At 56.7% G+C, this 18,976-nt stretch overlaps 1 protein-coding gene across 2 annotated transcripts; it reads left to right on the top strand.

Moving 5' to 3' along the window:
* Nucleotides 1-862: 862 nt before the first annotated feature.
* On the top strand, nt 863-16,072 carry SHC2 (SHC adaptor protein 2). Of its 2 annotated transcripts, XR_005457358.1 has the most exons (14): nt 869-1,249; nt 3,698-3,768; nt 5,949-6,009; nt 6,684-6,803; nt 8,042-8,095; nt 8,473-8,524; nt 8,730-8,850; nt 9,107-9,278; nt 9,640-9,706; nt 9,808-9,954; nt 12,543-12,853; nt 14,228-14,362; nt 15,234-15,323; nt 15,843-16,072. XR_005457358.1 is itself a non-coding variant. In XM_038772970.1 (13 exons), the coding sequence occupies exons 1-12, from the start codon at nt 869-871 to the stop codon at nt 14,354-14,356; spliced, it is 1,686 nt and encodes a 561-aa protein (XP_038628898.1). In that variant the 5' UTR covers nt 863-868; the 3' UTR covers nt 14,357-14,362; nt 15,234-15,707. The 2 variants fall into 2 exon arrangements, 1 of the variants encoding a protein (XP_038628898.1); XM_038772970.1 differs by lacking the exon at nt 15,843-16,072 and having other exon boundaries at nt 863-1,249; nt 15,234-15,707.
* The last annotated feature ends 2,904 nt before the right edge of the window (nt 16,073-18,976 follow it).

Raw genomic sequence — 18,976 nt, 5'->3', positions numbered from 1 at the left:
CTTCCTGAATGTAGAGGGAGGTACCCCAGCTGGTCCTCCCCAATGGAGGGTCGATGGGGAGTGCACACGGTGACCCGTGAGGCTCCCTACCCCCTCCCCAACTAGGAGAAAGGTGGCAGGGGGATTGACTTAATCCGTTGGGGGGAGTGATCCCCACTTGGAAGAGTGATACTCATCCCGTTTCCATTGCCATGTGACCTCGGTCCCCGGGGGGCGAAGCGCACTGGAGGTTTGGTCCAGTGTGTGAGTGTGGGGGGCGTGTAAGGAGTGCCTTGTGTGTGTGTGTCGGGGGGGGCTTTGGTCTGCAGTCTGGTGGGCACTTACTGCATGATGGGGGGGGGGGGGGATCGCCTTCTGGCTCTGCCTTCTCCCTCCTTTAGCCCAACTTTGAAGAGTGGGTGAGGAGGGCCCTCCCGCCCCCCAGCTCCTGGTCCTGCAGGCGGTTGCGTGCTAGAGCTGCGGTGTGGCTCGCACCATGACATCATCCTGTGAACCGGGCCTCCCGGGAGGGGGTGGGGGTAGGAGCGGCGGCGGCGCAGGGCGAAGGGGGGTGGGGACGGAGGGAGGGAGGGAGGGAGGCAGGCAGGCAGGCAGGGAGGGAGCCAGCCAGCCAGCCAGCCAGCCAGCCAGCCAGCCACAGCCAAGCCGAGCACTCTAAAAGCACTTAAGCGAGCCAGGCGAGCGGCGGGGTATGGTCACAGAGCCCAAGTCCGGCCAGTGGGAGGATGACTCAGGGACGGCCCCGGCCATGAGCAGCAAGGTGGCCCCCAGCCCCGCCGCCCCCTCCCCGGCCTCCCCTCCCCCGCCGGCCGCCCTGGGCGACCCCCCGCCCCTGACGGACGAGCAGGAGCCGACCACCACCTTCTGTATGCTCATCCCCAGGATGCCCCAGTGGAAATTCGCGGGCCCCTCGGGCTTCCTCAGCCGCAGCCCGTCCAGCGCCAGCAAGGATCTGGCCCCCGCCAAAGTTGGGGGGCCGGGGGGGCCGGGGGAGGCTCCCCCTACCCCGGGGTCGGGCTTGGCCGCCGTGCTGAGCGCCTGCGAGCCCGTCTGCTCCACCCCGTGCTCCTTGCAGGTCATGAGCCGGTTCAGGGGCAGCGGAGGGGCCAGGAAAGCCACCCGGGTGGAGGGGGTGAAACTGGCCGGGAACGAGTGGAATCGCAAAGGAAGCTTCATCCATAAGCCCGCCCAGGGCTGGCTGCACCCAGACGAGAGAGTGCTGGGGCCGGGGGTCTCCTATATCGTTCGGGTGAGTGTTGGGCAGGGGCAGGGGAAGTGGGGGAGACGGTGGGCTTTGAGATCACGACTCCAGGGGCCACAGAGATCAGGTTCCCTCTGGATGGGGGAGGGGATGGGGGACCCTACCCCCCACTCCCAAGACGTCCCAATCCCCACTCATTGGAAAAGGTCAGAGAAACCCTCCCCCTCCTCTACCCTCCTCCTCCCCAGGCTTGGAAGCCTCAGTTGCCCCTGCTCCCTCTTCCCCCCCCCCCCCCCAGTCTTCCCCTCCTTCGGCTCTCGCTCTGCCCCTCCCTGGATGCTGGGGGGTGGGGGGGAGCGGAGGCGGGTGGAGGAGCCACCAACCCCTATCTCCTCCCCGCTATCCCACCACCATCCCCACTGGCCCACCACCATCCAGCTCTTGCTCCAGGTTTCTCTAGCGATTGCGGGGGGGCGGGAGGGGGGATGCACAAGTGTGGATGAAATTCTTCAAGTCGGGGTGTTTATTCCCGGTCCCCGTTTCCAACCCTGCAGGAGAAGTCGTCAAGAAGTGGGGAAGGGAAGAGGGAGGCCTCCTCCAAGAGATCCCCAGAGAGGGCAGAGACCTCGCTGTCCTGACCTCGCTGTCCTGGGGTCAGACGGCTCCAGAGGAAGGGAAGGAGGGAGGGAGGGAGGGGACATGGAGAGAGTCAGCTAGAGAGACGTCATCAAGGGTCATGGAGTCATCGGAGTCAGCCTCCCGGGCCTGTACCCAGAGGCAAACCCAGAGGCCAGCCCCAACTGGGGTGTTCTCTTGGGAAGATTACTTTTCTCAATTCCTTTGCCCCCATCCCCGGCTGTAAAAGGGAGTTGGGTGAGTGGACTTGGGCTTGGCCTCGGAAGGCAGGCAGGGTGGAGCAGGGGTTGGAGCTGAGAGTCGGGGCCAGGCTCCTGGAGTCCCAGTTTCTCCTACTAGCCCCTTAGTGGTTAGCAGTGGTTAGTTGAAGAGGCTTCAGATGGGCTTTGAGATCCCGAACGAAAGTGAAGAGGAGCGGAGTGGGGAGGGGGGATGCTGGTTGTCAGGTGTGCAAGTCCAAAGGAGACCCGATGTTAATTGGATCTGCCAGTGAGGCGGGTGCCTAATCTCATCCTTAATGAATTTACAGTCATTTACAGTCACGTGAGAGGATGAGGCTGTAATTCTCCTGTCTGCTCAAAGCCCCCTCCGCCCTCCCTCTCCCTCAACCCCTTCCCCAGATAAATTATTGGACGTTTGGGACATTTGGCTAAAGTCTAACTTAATTGGATGGGAAAGACAGTGGAGTTAACCCCTTCACACCCTGGGCTTTGCCTCTGGAGCAGGGAAGAGAAGCGGAGAAGAAATAAACCCTGAAGCTTGGGTTATCAAGGGAACTTCAGTCGATTGGCACCTGTGACCCCCAAGGATCCCTGAGGTCTTTCCAATATCCACTGTGGCCTTTTGACCTGCAGCTGCCTCTGGGGTAGAACAGGACTGATGCTGAGAGAGGTCAAACGATGTGTACTGGATCCAGAGCTGCCAGAAAAATCAGTGACTATCAGCCTCAGCATCCCCTCCCTGAGCCATGCCTTCTCTTATTCATTCATTCATTCAATCGTATTTATTGAGCACTTACTGTGTGTGCAGAGCACTGTACTAAGCGCTCGGGAAGTACAAGTTGGAAACATATAGAGATGGTCCCTACCCAACAACGGGCTCACAGTCTAGAAGAAAAATAATAATAATGATGGCATTTGTTGAGCGCTTACTATGTGCAAAGCACTGTTCTAAGCGCTGGGGGGGGAGACAAGGTGATCAACTTGTCCCACGGGGGGCTCACAGTCTTAATCCCCATTTTCCAGATGAGGTAACTGAGGCTCAGAGAAGTGAAGTGACTTGCCCAAGGCCACACAGCAGACACGTGGTGGAGCCGGGATTCAAACCCATGACCTCTGACTCCAAAGCCTGTGCTCTTTCCACTGAGCCATGCCGCTCTTATGGAGAAACTGAGGCACGAGGAGGCTAAGGACCTGGGCCCAAGGCCTCCCGGGGAAACATCAGAGTCTAGTGGCTTTCCAGGCTTGGGAGTCAGGAGTCTTAGGTTCTAGAACCAGCTCTACCACTGGCTTGCTGAGTGACCCCAGTCACTTAGCCTTTCTGGATCTCAATTTCCCCATCTGTAGAATGGGCTTAATAATACTACCTGCCCCTCCCTACCTCAGAGGGATGTGAGATTAAAATGAGACCACTGACATCTCATCATAGAAATTCCAGGAGTTAGTGGAACCCAGCAGTCCTCGGTTCCAGTCAGGGGTCTGCCTGGAAAAGGTCAGGCCTGGGAAAGCTGTGGGCAGCCTGAGGATCATCTCCCTCAGCCTTGGGGAGGAATGATGTCTGCCGTGAGGGGGGAGGGGGAGGGGAGGGGGCTTCGCAAAGCTGATATTACCTCTCTCCCCTCCCTGCCTACATATCCCACAGTACATGGGCTGCATCGAGGTGCTCCGCTCCATGAGGTCCCTGGACTTCAACACTCGCACCCAGGTCACCAGGTGAGTTTCAGCCTGTCTGGCCGCTTCCTGTCCTGGGAAAGGACAGATAGAAGCGGGGGCCATTCTGGGCTGGGCCAGCTAACACAGGGTTCGGTCCAACACTGGGTGCCCCACGGTATCGGGTCTGTTCATGCTGACAGCCACCTAGGTTCATGGCTGAAGGGACAGCTACGGGAGCTGGATGGATATCAGCCAGTCAGCCAGCAAATCAATTGGTCTTTCTGGTGGGTGCGGCCACAGGGGTCAGAGCCCTGTGTCAGGCATGCAGGGAGCACCTAGTCTGATAAGGGAGGTGGCCCAGTCAGTCACTCGGAGCAGCCTCATCCATACAGGCAGATACAGCCATTGTGGGGAATGAGCTGAGGAGGAGAGTTGGAGAGCCCACGAGGTGATTCGGGGCAGGCTTCCTGTAAGAGGTGGCCTAGAGCTGTGCTGGAAAGGAGGTGGGCTGCGGGGGACGTAGATGGTGACCAGGAGCAGGGTCCGTGGGTGTTGGTTGGGATTTGGATCAGGACAGCCTAGACACCCTGGAGCATTTCGCTCTCGGCTCCACCCCCATTGTGGTCTGGCAGAGCCGTGGCTTTACCCCAGCATGAGGGACAGGGGACAGGGACAGAGAAGGAGAGGTGCTTTGCTACCTGAAGGAGCCCTTTCTCCAGCCACAAAGGGACTCAGACGGCAGGAGAGGGAAGGGTTGGCTTTGCTCCTGTTGGTCACTGAGGGCTCAGCTGACGCTAATGCCCTCTTCTCCCTCCATCATCTCCTCCCTCCCCCAACATACACACATCTTGAAGAACAGGCTCCTGCCCCAGTCCTGGAGAGAGCCAGAGAGAGGGAGGGTAGCAAGAAAGTAGAACAGCCACCTGCAGCAGAGGGAAAGGGAGTGGGATCAATAGTCAAGAACGGGTGAAGGGGAGGGAGGGAGGGAGGGGGAGCAGCCGGGAGCCTGATGGATTATTTATGATCCTCCCCTCCCTGCCTCCGGTGACATTGGAGAAAACAGGGAACCGCAAATGGGGCGGGAGGGGGGAGCAGCCGGGAAGAATAGGAGAGAGAGGAGAGAGGGGAAGTGATAGGAATTGTTCACACTCCCCATTGCAACCCACTCCTGTAGTGAGCCTGAGATCAAAGTCGAGCGAGGCACTAGGGATGGGAAATACGTAGGATTGTCCCTAAGGTTGGTGCCCCCGCCCAGCCCTGGAAGGGGGGAGCCCCAAGGGAGGAGAGAAGGGGACTATCACCCTGTTCACCCTGGACTGTGGATCTCATTGCCAATGGGCAATCCTCTACCCCAGGCTGGGAGATCCTCTCCTGCCCCTGGGAGTAGAGGGCTGGGATTAATGATTAAAGTCCTTATCGCTGGGTAGAAGAGATAAAGGCTCAGAGTGTCAATAAGAGGCTGCCAGCAGCAGGAAAGCTGCCACTGGCCCAGCCTAGCTGGCTGGCTCCCAGGTTTCACTGGATGTCAAGAGGGCGGCCAAGGCCACTCCCTCCCAGTGCATCCCGCTGCTACCTTGGGAGACAGTATCTGGAGAATTCCAGGGCTGGAAGGATCAAGGCTTGGACAGGGTATCAATCAATGGTATTTATTTAGTGCTTACCATATGCAGAGCACTGTACTAAACACTTGGGAGATTACACTGCAACAGAGTTAGTAAACATGTTCTCTCCCCACAAGGAGGGAGAAGCAGCATGGCATGGTGGATAGAGCATGGGCCTGGGACTCAGAAGGTCATAGGTTCTAATCCTAGCTCTGCCACTTGTCCGCTGTGTGACCTTGAGCAAGTCACTTCACTTCTCTGGGCCTTAGTTTCCTCCTCTGTAAAATGACGATTGAGACCGTGAGCCCCACGTGGGACAGGGACTGTGTCCAACCCGATTTGCTTGTATCCACCCCAGCGCTGAATACAGTGCCTAGCACACAGTAAGTACTTAAATACCATGATTATTATTACTGTCATTATTAAGGAGCTTACAGTCTAGTGCTTACAGTCTAGGGTATAGCAGCATCCACGGGCTGGGGCCGCTCTACCTGGCAGCTTTCCTCCCTCCCATCTTCTCTCCACCTCTCCCTCTCCCCACCCTCTGGCCAAGGTGATGTCCACCCCATAGCCTAGTATGCAGCCCCATTCGGAGGGCCAAGGTGAGTCAGAGGGTGCCTTCCTCTTCTCAACCTACAGGGAAGCCATCAACAGACTGTATGAGGCAGTACCCGGGGTCAAAGGCACCTGGAAGAAGAAGGTGGGTGGTGTGCAAGGAGCCCGTGTCTCTAAGGTGGGGGTTTGTGGCGGGAAGCGGGGCTGGGGGAGATGTGCCCAGTGATGGGAGTGTCTTCCCTTCTCAATGGTTGGCACCCGGGCTGGCAGCTGGGAGGGGGCGAAATAAGCTCTAAAAGAAGAAGCTTTCCCCGGGACAAACCTAGAACCTTCCCTCCAGTGCAATCCTAGAACTTTTTCCCCATACAAACCGCTCCCCTCGGCAAGCCTTTGAGCACCTCAACCTCTCACCTAGAGTCCTCCACCTTAGATCAAGAAACCCCCATCATTTGAAATCTAGAACCTTAAGTCCTAGAATTCCCTCACCACCCTGAAGCTAGGTCCCTCCAGCTGGAACCTAGAACCCCCTCACCGTCTTGAATCTAGAACCCTCCAGCCTGGAACAAGTGTCATCCCACCCTGAGCTACAAACTCTAGCCCCATCTCTCCCCCAGTTCCCACCCAAACCCTCGGGGTGAATCTGAAAGAGCACTCTCTCTGCGCCACCCTCCTCCAATATATATGCCTGTCCTGGTGGTCCAAGAGAAGCCATGAGTGGTTCTTCTTCCCGCACTGGGGGCCTTTCGGCCCCCAGCCAAGATGAGACTCCCAGAGGCCTCCAGGCCACTGTTCTAAGCCTTCTCTCTATCTTGCCCGCAGGCTCCCAACAAAGCTCTGTTCTCTATCCTGGGGAAAAGTAACCTGCGCTTTGCAGGCATGAGCATCGCTGTCAACATCTCCATCGATGGGCTCAACCTCATGGTACCCACCACCCGTCAGGTATTCCATCCCCATCACTTTCACATGCTCCCCCACATCCCCTGCTCCCACGAAGGGGCAAAGCTTTGCTCTGCCATTTGTCCGCTCTGTGACCTTGGGCAAATCAGTTGACTAGTCTGGGCCTCACTTTCCCCATCTGCAAAATGGGGATGCAATTCCTGTTCTCCTCCACCCTTAGACTGTGAATCCCATGTGGGACAGAGACTGTGTCTGACCTGATTATTTTGTATCTACCCCAGTGCTTAGTATAGTGCTTGTCATGTGGTAAGCGCTTATCAAATATTATTATTATTATTACTACTATTATTGTTATTATTATTGTTGTTATCAAATACCAGAGAGCTTAGTGATCAACTCCCGTTCCCTCTGAATCGACCAGTCCAGGACTATCTTTGCCCTGACCAGTTGTAAATCGAAGCTGAGGGAGACCCCAGGGCCCCCTGGTTTTCCTCACTTGAGAGACCCCCGCCCCCCCCGAAAATTCACCCAGATGGACAATCGGATAATTTCACCTTGTTGCTCAGAAAGGTCGTAATGCTCAAAGAGGGCAGAAAAAGGCTCTCCCTGGGCTGGAGGTATCAGGAGCATGAAGTTGTTTAGGAGTGGCAAGGCTGAATGAGGAGTGAGAATAAGTAAATTTAGAGATGAAAAAAAATGAATAATTGACCGCTTTAAAGAGCCAAATTATTTGAAGTCTAGATGAATAGAGTATGAGTGGGTACATAATTCATGCAGATTTATGCAAATCAACACACAACCGAATGGGGCCAGTGAAGGATGCTGCTCTGAAGCAGTCCACTAGGTCAGCTAGTGCTCACCCCAGGGAAAAAGTTAATAGTGCCCAGATCAGAGCTCCCCATTTCTCTTCCCCTGACCCATCCCCAGCAAAATCTGCACGCCGCACCTGCATATCCATTAGGCCCAGATGCTGTCTGCCCCGGAATATGACAAACTCAGAGGCGTCGACGCCGGCCTTGACTGGTCAGTGCCGCCAGCCTGGAGCAGGGGACAGTGACCCTGGAAAGCAAATCCCTTGGCCACACCACATCGGGGTGTTCCAGGCTTTGATCCTGGAGGAAGAGTTGAATTCCGGACCAACTTCAGGGACAGAGCTAGGGCTCAGGAGGAACCTATCCAGAGGGGTCCCGTTCACCCTCCCCTGCCCTGAGGGGTGCCCCCAGCTCATGCCACCTGGCTCCCAGAGTGGTAACGTGTCTCTGCCTCTCTGCCCGGGACAGATCATTGCTAACCATCACATGCAGTCCATCTCCTTCGCCTCCGGTGGGGACACGGTAAGAGCCAGAGAGGGGAAGCCCTGGAGCTACCCGACCTCCTGGGGATGGCTCCCCATCTTCTTTCCCTTTCTCCCTTCCTTTCACCCCATCCTAGCCTCTTCTCCTGCCACCCCCTCTCCCCTTCCTTCCTCTCCCCAGCACCTGGGCAGCTTCTGCTGCTGGCTGGACCCAGTGTTGCTAGGCAACTGGCTCCAGATACCTCTATTTCCCCCCCACCCCATTCCCTCCCACCCCTTGCATCTCCCCTGCTAGCTGAGCTCCCCTACCCCAGAAAGCACCCGTATCCCAAAGCTTGGTAAAGCAGAGGGTCTAGACTCTGAATGCCCCAGAGGACGCCCACCCCTCTCTCACCCCTGGTTCCCATCTGGTCACAGGATATGGCGGATTATGTGGCGTACGTGGCGAAGGATCCCATTAATCAGAGAGGTGAGAGGGGTAGGGTGGGGCGGGCAGTGGTGGGGGAGGAGCAGATCTTTTACCCACTGGGCATTCCCTGGGGGGCGGAGGGTTTGAGACTCTTTCTGGAACCTGGATCAGGCTCGGTCCTGTGGTGGCCCCACTCTGCGCCCTCTACCTTGCTCCACCATTGTCTGCTGCAATTCCACCATTCCCCTCTCTGCCCCCATGATAGCCTGCCACATCCTGGAGTGCTGCGAAGCCCAGAGCGTCATCAGCACCGTGGGACAGGCCTTTGAGTTGCGCTTCAAGCAGTACCTGCACAGCCCCCCCAAAGTTGTCGTCCCCCCTGAAAGGTAAAAGCATGGGGGCTCCTGGCCTCCATCCACATCTGATGGCTCTCCCGCTCCCACCCATCTCTGGGTTTGGGAAGAAACCTTCACCCACGAGGCCCTCCCCCGCCCACCCCCTCCCCACCCGGCCGTCTCCTCTGAAAAGCCTGAAGCCAGAGGCTCAGCTCCGTCGTCCCTGTACCTCCGTCCTGACGCATGGAGCTCGGCGCCTGGGTCAGCCTGGCATCCGACCTGATGTCCTCGTGTCGGCGTTGCCCAGGATGACAGGGACTGAGGAGTCGGCCTGGGGGGAGGAGGACGAGCCGGCTGAGCATGACTACTACAACAGCATTCCGGGCAAGGAGCCTCCTCTCGGGGGTCTCGTCGATTCACGGCTCCGGCCATCCGGCCATGGCCACACCCAGCCTCCAGGCTCCGGCTCCTTCGGCCAGGTCAGGCCCTCACCCACCCCCCCGCCCAGATCCCGGGCTCCCGGGCCCAGAGTCCAGTTGGGATCCCGTTCCCCAGTCGTATGGGACTTCCGGACCAGCCCCGTTTTGGCCGACCGTGGCCCTCAGGCTGCCTGGCAGGGGCTGAGGAGTCAGGACTCCTGGGGGCGGTCTCTGGGTCTGCCCTGGGGGGCAGGTCCCTTGCCCCTCCAACTGGGTCTCCCCGTCCCAGGCGGCGGGGCGGGGAGCCCGGTGGGAAACAGGATAACTATCAAGGGGGAGAGGAGCAGGGTGAGGAGGGGCACTGAGGGGCTGGGAAGGGGTCGGGTGAATTGACCCAGTTTTCTCCTCCTCCTCTTGCCAGCTGGGATCGCCCGCCCGACGAGATCAGAGTACCCATCCCGGCCTCCACTGGGACCTCAGCCTCCATGGTAGGCAGAGTGGAGCCACCTGGGCTCCACCCAAGAGGGAAGCCCTCGGTTGGGGAGGCCGACCCGAAGGCTGAACCACGGGCCACGATTCTCTCTTTCAGGCCAAACCTGTGACGGCTACCTCAATGCTGACAACCGGGCCCTGGGCTTGCGGGACTATGAAGAACACATGTATGTGAACACTCAGAGCTGGGAGGTAGAGGCCAGAGCAGCAGAGGAGAGCCCCAAGAAGGACTTGTTTGACATGAGTATGCCAGCTCCTTCGGGAAGGGGCCAAGGCGGGGAGAAGGTCTCTCTGGGGGTCTCTTGGGAGAGTGTAGCCCATATGCTTTCCCCTCCACTCCCTGCCGCCAGCAAAGCAATCCCAGATACTCCTCCCACTCCCCAAATGACACACCACATTCTTTTAGGACCAGAAGGGGCGGGAGGGGGGGAACACACCTGGGAGCCGTTTAGTTGTTCTTCCCCACAGTGTTTTGTCCCTGCTGGGGGAAGGAAGAGAGTACTGTGGCATGTGAAGGAGAAGCAGCAATGGCCTAGTGGAAAGATCATGGGACTGGGAGTCAGAGGATGCAGGTTCTAATCAATCAATCAATCAATTGTATTTATTGAGCGCTTACTGTGTGCAGAGCACTGTACTAAGCGCTTGGGAGGTACAAGTTGGCAACATATAGAGACAGTCCCTACCCAACAGTGGGCTCACAGTCTAGAAGGGGGAGACAGAGAACAAAACCAAACATACTAACAAAATAAAATAAATAAAATAGATATGTACAAGTAAAATAAATAGAGTAATAAATATGTACAAACATATATACATATATACAGGTGCTGTGGGGAAGGGAAGGAGGTAAGACGGGGGGATGGAGAGGGGGACGAGGGGGAGAGGAAGGAAGGGGCTCAGTCTGGGAAGGCCTCCTGGAGGAGGTGAGCTCTCAGTAGGGCCCTGAAGGGAGGAAGAGAGCTAGCTTGGCAGATGGGCAGAGGGAGGGCATTCCAGGCCTGGGGGATGACGTGGGCCAGGGGTCGATGGCGGGACAAGCAAGAATGAGGCACGGTGAGGAGATTAGCGGCAGAGGAGCGGAGGGTGCAGGGTGGGCTGTAGAAGTAGAGAAGGGAGGTGAGGTAGGAGGGGGCGAGGTGATGGACAGCCTTGAAGCCGAGGGTGAGGAGTTTCTGCCTGATGCGCAGATTGATTGGTAGCCACTGGAGATTTTTGAGGAGGGGAGTAACATGCCCAGAGCGTTTCTGGACAAAGACAATCTGGGCAGCAGCATGAAGTATGGATTGAAGTGGGGAGAGACAAGAGGATGGGAGATCAGAGAGAAGGCTGATGCAGTAGTCCAGACGGGATAGGATGAAAGCTTGAACGAGCAGGGTAGCGGTTTGGATGGAGAGGAAAGGGCGGATCTTGGCAATGTTGCGGAGCTGAGACCGGCAGGTTTTGGTGACGGCTTGGATGTGAGGGGTGAATGAGAGAGCGGAGTCGAGGATGACACCAAGGTTGTGGGCTTGTGAGACGGGAAGGATGGTAGTGCTGTCAACAGAGATGGGAAAGTCAGGTTCTAATAGGAGAAGTGGCATGGTGAGGTGGCTAGGGCACGGGCCTGGAAATCAGAAGGTCATGGGTTCTAATCCTGGCTCCACCACTTGTCTGCTGTGTGATTTGGGGGCAAGTCACTTCACTTCTCTGGGCCTCCGTTACCTCCTCTGGAAAATGGGGATTGAGACTATGAGCCCCTCCATGGGACAGGGACTGATTTAATGGCAAGAGCCCGGGCTTGGGAGTCAGAGGACGTGGGTTCTAATCCCACCTCCGCCACTTGTCTGTTGTGTGACCTTGGGCAAGCCACTTCACTTCTCCCTGCCTCAGTTCCCTCATCTGTCAAATGGGGATTAAGACTGTGAGCCCCACATGGGACAACCTGATTACCTTGTATCCACCCCAGCGCTTAGTACAGTGCTTGACAAATAGTAAGTGCTTAACAGATACCGCAATTATTATCATTATTTTTCTTATTCTTATTCTAATCCTGGCTCCACCATTTGTCTGCTCTGTGACCTTGGGCAAGCCTCTTCACTTCTCTGTGCCTCAGTTTCCTCCTCCGTAAAATGGAGATTAATACTGTGTGCCCCATGTGGGACAGGGACTGTATCTACCCCTGTGCTTAGTACAGTGCCTGGCACATAGTAAGCACTTAAAAATACTATTAGTAGTATTTGAATACTTGCTAACATTGGACTACTCTCAGAGCTGGGTCCCAGGGGGGCAGGGCTGAGCCAAACCCCCCACCCCTGAATCCAGGCTGTGTCTCCTGGCTTCCTGGGCGCCCTGCAGGTGGGTGCGGGTGAAGAGAGTGGGTGTTGCCAATTTTCATCCCCCCACAAAACTCTCAGGAGACCTTAGCTTCCCCTGCCCTCTGGTTTCCCTGGACCTCCTCTGCTGACCCCGGCCATTCTCCCTGCCATCCTCTGAGGCAGTGATACCCAGTCTGCTGGACTGGTGGAAGGTCCTGCCTGACCTGGGGATGCATTGGGCCTGGTGGAAGCTGCATGTAGGAGCCTCCCTGCCCCCGTCCCGACTGCAGGACTCTCCTCTCCTTCCTTCCCCTCACTACTGGCTACTCAACTTGTATGATCCCTAGCCCATCTGTCCCAGGGGAGAGCCAGGATGCACTTGACTCCTCTCCCAACTGAGTCCCAGGCTCTCCTCCTGGAAAACAGATGGCCTTGAAACTCAGATTAAAGCCAGAGGGGAGAGTAGCCCTGGGGGACCCCCAACTCATATCCTTCCACTCCTGCCCACTCACCCGAGCCCCTGTGCTTGGCATTCCAGAGCCCTTTGAAGATGCCCTGAAACTTCATGAATGTACAGTGGCTGGGGGGCCGTTGGGCAGCACCCTGCCCATCGAGGACCAGTGGCCCAGCCCACCCACCCGCCGCGCCCCGATCGCCCCCACAGAAGAACAGCTCCGGCAGGAGCCATGGTACCATGGCAAGATGAGCCGGAGGGATGCGGAGAAGCTGCTCCGGGCGGATGGGGACTTCCTGGTGAGGGACAGCATCACCAATCCTGGGCAGTATGTCCTGACGGGAATGAACGGAGGGCAGCCCAAGCACCTGCTCCTGGTGGACCCTGAGGGTGTGGTAAGAAGCTAGCTCGGTCTCTGGCAGTGGCAGAAAGGAAATGGGGCTGAGTGGGGGTTTGGGGGTCTAGGGTTCACACCCCACCGTGGATTTGGGGTTGAGTCCCCCCTCATTGGTTTGGGAAACAAATATAGTTGTCCTTTGTATTCAAAGACAACACTGACGGGGAAGTTCATCAAGCGCTGGGAAGTACAGCGCTTAGACCAGTGCTTTGCACACAGTGAGCGCTTAATAAATGCCATTATTATTATAATTATTCATCTACGAGTGCGGGCGTGGCTGAAAAGGCTGATGCGGGACCCACATTTATTACCCAGAAAGGCCGTCCTTTGGTGGGTTGTTGCGTTTAATATCTGCACTGCCTGGTGCTATTTCCTCTTCTGCCTTCTTGTCTCTCTTTCCTCAAGAAGCTCAGTTGAAGAACAATAGCCACCCCAATTGGTTGAGCCAGGGAGGGGCTGGTCATTAACTGCCTAGGATTGCTTAGCAAGCAAATAGATCCTGTGGGTGTTTCTGATTGGTTGCCTAGCTAGTGGGGTATTGACCTGTTAACGGTTCTGATTGACCTGTTAACAGGTGGACCTGGTGGACCTGTTAACGGTCCACCTATGGGTTCTGATTGGTTGACTACCTGTTGTCACTGGTCAGTAAGTTAGTGAGTGTAAAAACTGCCATCTCTGTTAAGTGCGATGTGCCAAGCACTGGGCTAAGTACTGGGGTAGATACAATGCAATCAGACTGGATACAGTCTCTGTCCCACATGAGGCTCACCGTCTAAGTGGGAGGGAGAACGGAGTGAATACCCATTGTACAGCTGAGGAAACTGTGACCCAGAAAAGTTGATTGACTTGTTCAAGCAGGTAAGTGGCAGAGCCAGAATTAGAGCCCAGGTCTCCCAATTTCCAGTCTCATAGTAATAATAATAATAATAACAACGATAATAAAAATAATGGTATTTGTTAAGCGCTTGCCATGTGCCAAGCAGTGTTCTAAGCACTGGTGCAGATACAACGTAATCAAGTTGTCCCACGTTGGGCTCACAGTCTTAATCCCCATTTTACAGATGAGGTAACTGAGACACAGAGAAGTGAAGTGGTTTGCCCAAGGTCACACGGCAGACAGGTGGCGGAGTCAGGATTAGAACCCACGTCCTCTGGCTCCCAAGCCTGTGCTCTTTCCACTAAGCCATGCTGATAGATCAGGAGTGTTTTATGCTTTTCTCTGATTGGCCCTTTTGAGGGATCCTCCAGGCCAGCCTCAGAGAAGCCCATCCCTCCCTCCCAATCCTGTGCCAGGCTCTCTCTACTGGAAGCCCCCCCTCCACCCAGTCGCCTATCCTCTCCCTTCCCTGACCGGCCTCTTCTTTTGTCCCAGGTACGGACGAAGGACGTACTGTTTGAGAGCATCAGCCACCTGATCGACTATCACTTACAAAACGGACAGCCCATCGTAGCAGCCGAGAGCGAGCTGCACCTGCGGGACATGGTGAAGCGGGAGTCCTGAGTTGGGGTGTGTAGCTGGATGGGGAGGGATGGGACGAGGATGTCTGGTATGTTTGTGTGTGTTTTGTGTGTGTTGGGGGGTGTCAGTCATTCCCCACGGCCCTTGAATGGGGAGTTGGGGGAGGGCCTTTGAAAAAATGGAAGGTCTCCTGTGAGTTCCAGTGCTAAATGACTGTCCCAGTCGCACCCACCCTTCACCCCACTCCTATGCCCTAGGGGGCCCCTCCTCTTCCAGAGAGCTGCCTGTGCGAGACAGCAGGGGGATTATGGGGGTGATGGGCTGAATCCCCAGTGACTCTGACATCCTGCTCTCAGGGAGGTATGGGGCTCCCTGAGGCATGGGGCCCTGAGTCTCTGTCCCAATTGGCCCCTCCCCTGAGGAGAAGAAGAGCAGGAAGCTGGCTGTAGGGTGGATCCACAGAACAGAAGCTGAAAGTCCACCCCCACTCCCCTCCCCGCCCGACGCCTGTTCCCCCTTTTTCTCATCTCTCCTCATCCCCATGACGACAGCCCCATCCTCCTGCCTCCCCCAGGCTGGGCTTTCCCTTTCCTTCCCAAGCCCAGCATTCTCAATCCCCTTTCTACTCCACTCGGCTCTCTCCCCAACTCCTCTCCTGCACCCCATCCTCCCCACCCCTACTATCCTCCTCTCTCTGGCTTCCCCTTCCCTTGGTTCCCTTTGTAAAGGAATGCTGCAGCTGCTGCTGGGCTGTCACTCTCCCTCCATGCCCCTGTGCTTCCCCCAGGGTCTCCCAAAATTGTCCCATCCTTCTCCTTGCTCCCTCCTCCATCCTCTCCCCTCTGCCTACCTCAGTCCCTTTGGAATCTCCCAAACCACTGGCTGCCCAGCTACCGCCCGCCCCATCTCTCCCCTCCAGGCCCAGGCCTCGGACTGATCGTCGCTCTCCGTCAGCCTGCGGGCACAGAGCCGCCCCCCATCCCTTTGCATGAGCTGAAGGGACCATCACGTAAGCGGGGCCAGCCGGCCAGGACATCAGGGAAACCCCCCACCCCCCTACCCCAAGTGCTTTCACCTGGAGTGAACATGCACACACCAAAGACACATCCTTTTCTGACTTTTTGTATAAACGATCATTATTCTGGATGAGAAATCCTCTTCGGGGTCAATGCCCGCGTAGGGGCCTTGTAGGGCGGGAGGGTTAGGGAGCCACTGGGGTCCTCAGTTTCCCTGCCTGCCAAATAGGAGTCCACGGTGCTGGGAATGAGGGGCTTGGGGCTGGTCAGGCCCTGTGGGCGGACTCAGAGGGCAGCCAAGCGGAGGGGTCAGAGGGTGACCGGTTGAGATCTGGACGGAGGGTGCCAGGGAGAGCCTCAGGGGTGGGCCCAGGAGAGAGGGGCAGTGTCTCAGTCCCTGGGGGCTTGAGGGGAGGTGGGGAAGCTGGGGCTCTCCCAGCCAGGCACCACCGTCAGCGGCCAGGCGCATGGTGGCCAACCAGCCCGGTGGTTGCAGTTCCGGCATCTCCCAGCAGGTGGCGGTGACGGGCCCAGGTAGGCACACCTACCTGGGCACAAGGAGGCGCGGTGTTGGAGGAGGGCAGAACGGTTCCGGGGATGCCCCCACCGGTGGCCCTCTCAGCATCTCCCCGCACGGAGAGAGCTGGCCAAAGTGGGATGGATGGGTACCTACCTCCCTGTCTGGAGGACTCGGGGGCTCCCCTGGGCAGGACGTGGCCAGGAGGCCCCCGGCGCTTGCCTTCTCCACCCCCCCCCCCCCCGCCTTTCCAACACACACCATTGACCACCCTCCGGCCCGGCTCCCCCATCTCCCCCTCCTCCCCCACCGCCCTTCGGCTGCGCTCCCGGGCTTGGCATTTGGAGTCTGTTTATAATTAAACCTGGAAGTGATCAAATAGCTGGGGCTTGTTTTCCCGTCGCTTTCAAGATCCATCAAAGCTCCTGCCACCCGAGGGCTGAAGCGCCTTTGTCTTCTCGGCGCAGGTCCTGGGCAGCTGTTGCTTGTTCCCAGCCGTGCTGATTAATCGCCAGTGGGGTGAGGGGCAGCCCAGCCAGCCTGTTCATCGGCTTGTTGCCGCTGGACCCCGAAGCCCTGCTCCCCTCATCCTGTCCGGGGAGCCCCCCACCAAAGCAAGGAGGGAGACTAAACGTTCCCCCCACCCCATTTTAGGCCCTGCCCCCAGACCTGGCTCCATCCAGACCTGGGTTCCAAGGCTTCTGGTACTGAGTCTCCTTTTGCACTCAATCCTCTTCCCCCTCTCCCCCACAACCCAGATGTGCCCTGTGGCTTAACGTTGCTGCCCACTGCCCCCTCAAGTAGGAGGTCAGGCTGCCCAGGATCCCAGAGCCTGAAGGACCTGCTGGGGAAACCCTGCATGGACAGAGGTCGTGGGGTCCAGAGGTCCCTCTACCCCGACCTGCCTCTCTGGAGCCAGTGCAGGGCTGTAGCAGGAGGGTCAGGTGGGGCCAGATGTGGTCAGATGATCCGAGGAGGAGAGCAGGGGCTGGGAGTGGTATGGGGCTGATTAATTAAGCCACGGTATATATTGAGCGCTTACTATGTACTAAGCACTTGGGGAAATACCATACAGTTGATTTGGGAAAAGGAGGGTCCCCAGGGAGGCTGGACAGTGATGATCAGTCTCTGTTCCACCAAGAATTCTGCAGAGTGAGGTGCCACGGAAGGAACATGAAGGGTTAAAGCCTTCTCCCTTTGAGGTTCAGTGATTCGTTTGGATGACAGGACAGGCTGTCCTGCTCTCCCTGTCATTCCACCTAGTCTCTTTTCCCTTGGCTTTCACTCTCTGGGCCCAACCACCCTGCTTTCTCTCCTTCTCTCCCTCCCACATGTCCACCGGGTGGTAACTGGTTCTAGACTGTGGGTTTTAGGCCAAGCCAGCTCTGGAGCCCCTGCCCTCCCCTCACCCCTCAGATTGGTGGGGCAGATTGGTGGCCCCCAAGGGAACAGAGCTAAGAGCTGGAAAGTGTGGATCTCTTCCTCCAGTCCAGAGCTTTCTTGGGGCCTCGTCCTCCCCCTTCTTCCTTTTTTCTCATCAACAACTAGACCCTCATGGGCATCATGCCAACTGGACATGGAACTGGGCACCCAGAGGACTTGACTTTCTAGGAAGGGGCCAGGACAGTTTTCTCATCTGTGAAATGGGGATTCAATTCCTGGTCTCTCTTCCCCTTTAGACTGTGTCATTCAATTGTATTCATTGAGCACTTACTGTGTGCAGAGCACTGTACTAAGCACTTGGGAAGTGCAATCCAGCAACCCAGTTATCTTGTAAATACCCCAGCGTTTAGAATGGTGCCTGGCACATAGTAAGCACTTAACAAATACCATAATTATTATTATTATTATAATTATGTGAGCCCTGTGTGGGACAGGGACTGTGTCCTACCTGAACTTGTATCTATCCCAGAGTTTGTTACAGTACCTAGCACATCGTAGGTGCTTAACAAATAGCATCACAGTTATATTATTAGCTGGCTAGGTGGCCTCTGTAAATGAGTAGCCAGAGTCACAGACAGGGGCACTGCAGGTAAGGACAACACCACCCCCTTTGCCACCCACCAAAGCAGCCAAGAAAAGTTACCAGCTGAGTGGCACCCCCATGGTCCCCACCCTGTGCAGTTTGAGAGCTGGGGCCTCTGGCCACTGTTTTTGGGACCCACATGCTAAGCTTGTTGGCTCCTTTTAGTTGACATGTTGGCTGCGGGTATGGGGAGAGCAGTTGACAATCCTACAGTGTGGACATTTCCATGGTAGTGGATGAATTGCTCTTTCCCCTTTCTGGTGCTCACTATGTTTTTGTTGAGTTAATTACCATCACCTCCCCCCCACCCCCCGACACACACACACACCCCCCAACCCTTTCCCTGATGAATCTCTACCCCCACCTGGCTTTCTCCCATCAGTGTGTCCACTAGCTTGGAGGGTGCAGGGGGGACAAGCGGATGGCTGTGGAATGCCTGTTTTGAATTACCCCTGGATCTGTGCCTCCAGAAGTTGGAGCATAGGGAGGTGGGGAGGGAGAGGAAGGGAGGGTGGAGATGTGAAGGAGAGGTAGCAGCTGGCCAGCCTGAGAGCTATAGGAAGGACCTAGAAAGAGTGGGGAGGGTGCTCCGCTGTTCTGGCACAGAGCCAGAGTGTTGTCGAGGGCAACGGCTACAGAGCTCGGAGTGGGAAAGCTGGGCGTTGCCTCCTGGTTCTTAGAGCCTTGGGGATTGAGGAAACAGCCGGATTGGGGCTCCCAGAGCCCCTGTGTGGTCTGGAAAGGGTTATTTAACATAGCCCACCTCTAAGGTCCCCCTTCCTCATTCTCCCCCCCACACACCCCCTCCCTCATCCCTAAGGTTTCAGGGGGAAAAATGGAGGCTTGAGGTTTCCCCTATCAGTCTTCTCCCTTGTCACTTCTCAGTGGAGGGTTTGAGATGATCCTTAAATCAGAGGCACTAAACATCGCGCTTTAGGGACCTACCTCCCACTCCCACTCCTCCTGTTTGCCTGGGGCATCTTGGTTGGATTCTAACCCTACTCTGGACCTCAGTTTCCCCCCTTTATAAAATGGATCCACCCTATTTTCTGCCTCCCAGAGAGAGGGAACAGAAGGGGATCGATCAATCAGTGGTATTTATT

Source organism: Tachyglossus aculeatus, chromosome X1, assembly GCF_015852505.1.
Source record: "Tachyglossus aculeatus isolate mTacAcu1 chromosome X1, mTacAcu1.pri, whole genome shotgun sequence".
Classification (NCBI taxonomy): domain Eukaryota; kingdom Metazoa; phylum Chordata; class Mammalia; order Monotremata; family Tachyglossidae; genus Tachyglossus; species Tachyglossus aculeatus.
Note: the sequence above shows the minus strand (reverse complement) of the source record. Positions and strands in the feature narration are given on the sequence as shown.

What these genes read in the sequence shown, in the direction of transcription:
- SHC2 (XM_038772970.1), top strand. Translation starts at nt 869, where the DNA reads ATGCTCATCCCCAGGATGCCCCAGTGGAAATTCGCGGGCCCCTCGGGC. An exon ending in AAGGCACCTGGAAGAAGAAG is followed by an intron (nt 6,010 to 6,683) that starts GTGGGTGGTGTG and finishes TCTTGCCCGCAG; the next exon opens with GCTCCCAACAAAGCTCTGTT. An exon ending in TGGTGGACCCTGAGGGTGTG is followed by an intron (nt 12,854 to 14,227) that starts GTAAGAAGCTAG and finishes CTTTTGTCCCAG; the next exon opens with GTACGGACGAAGGACGTACT.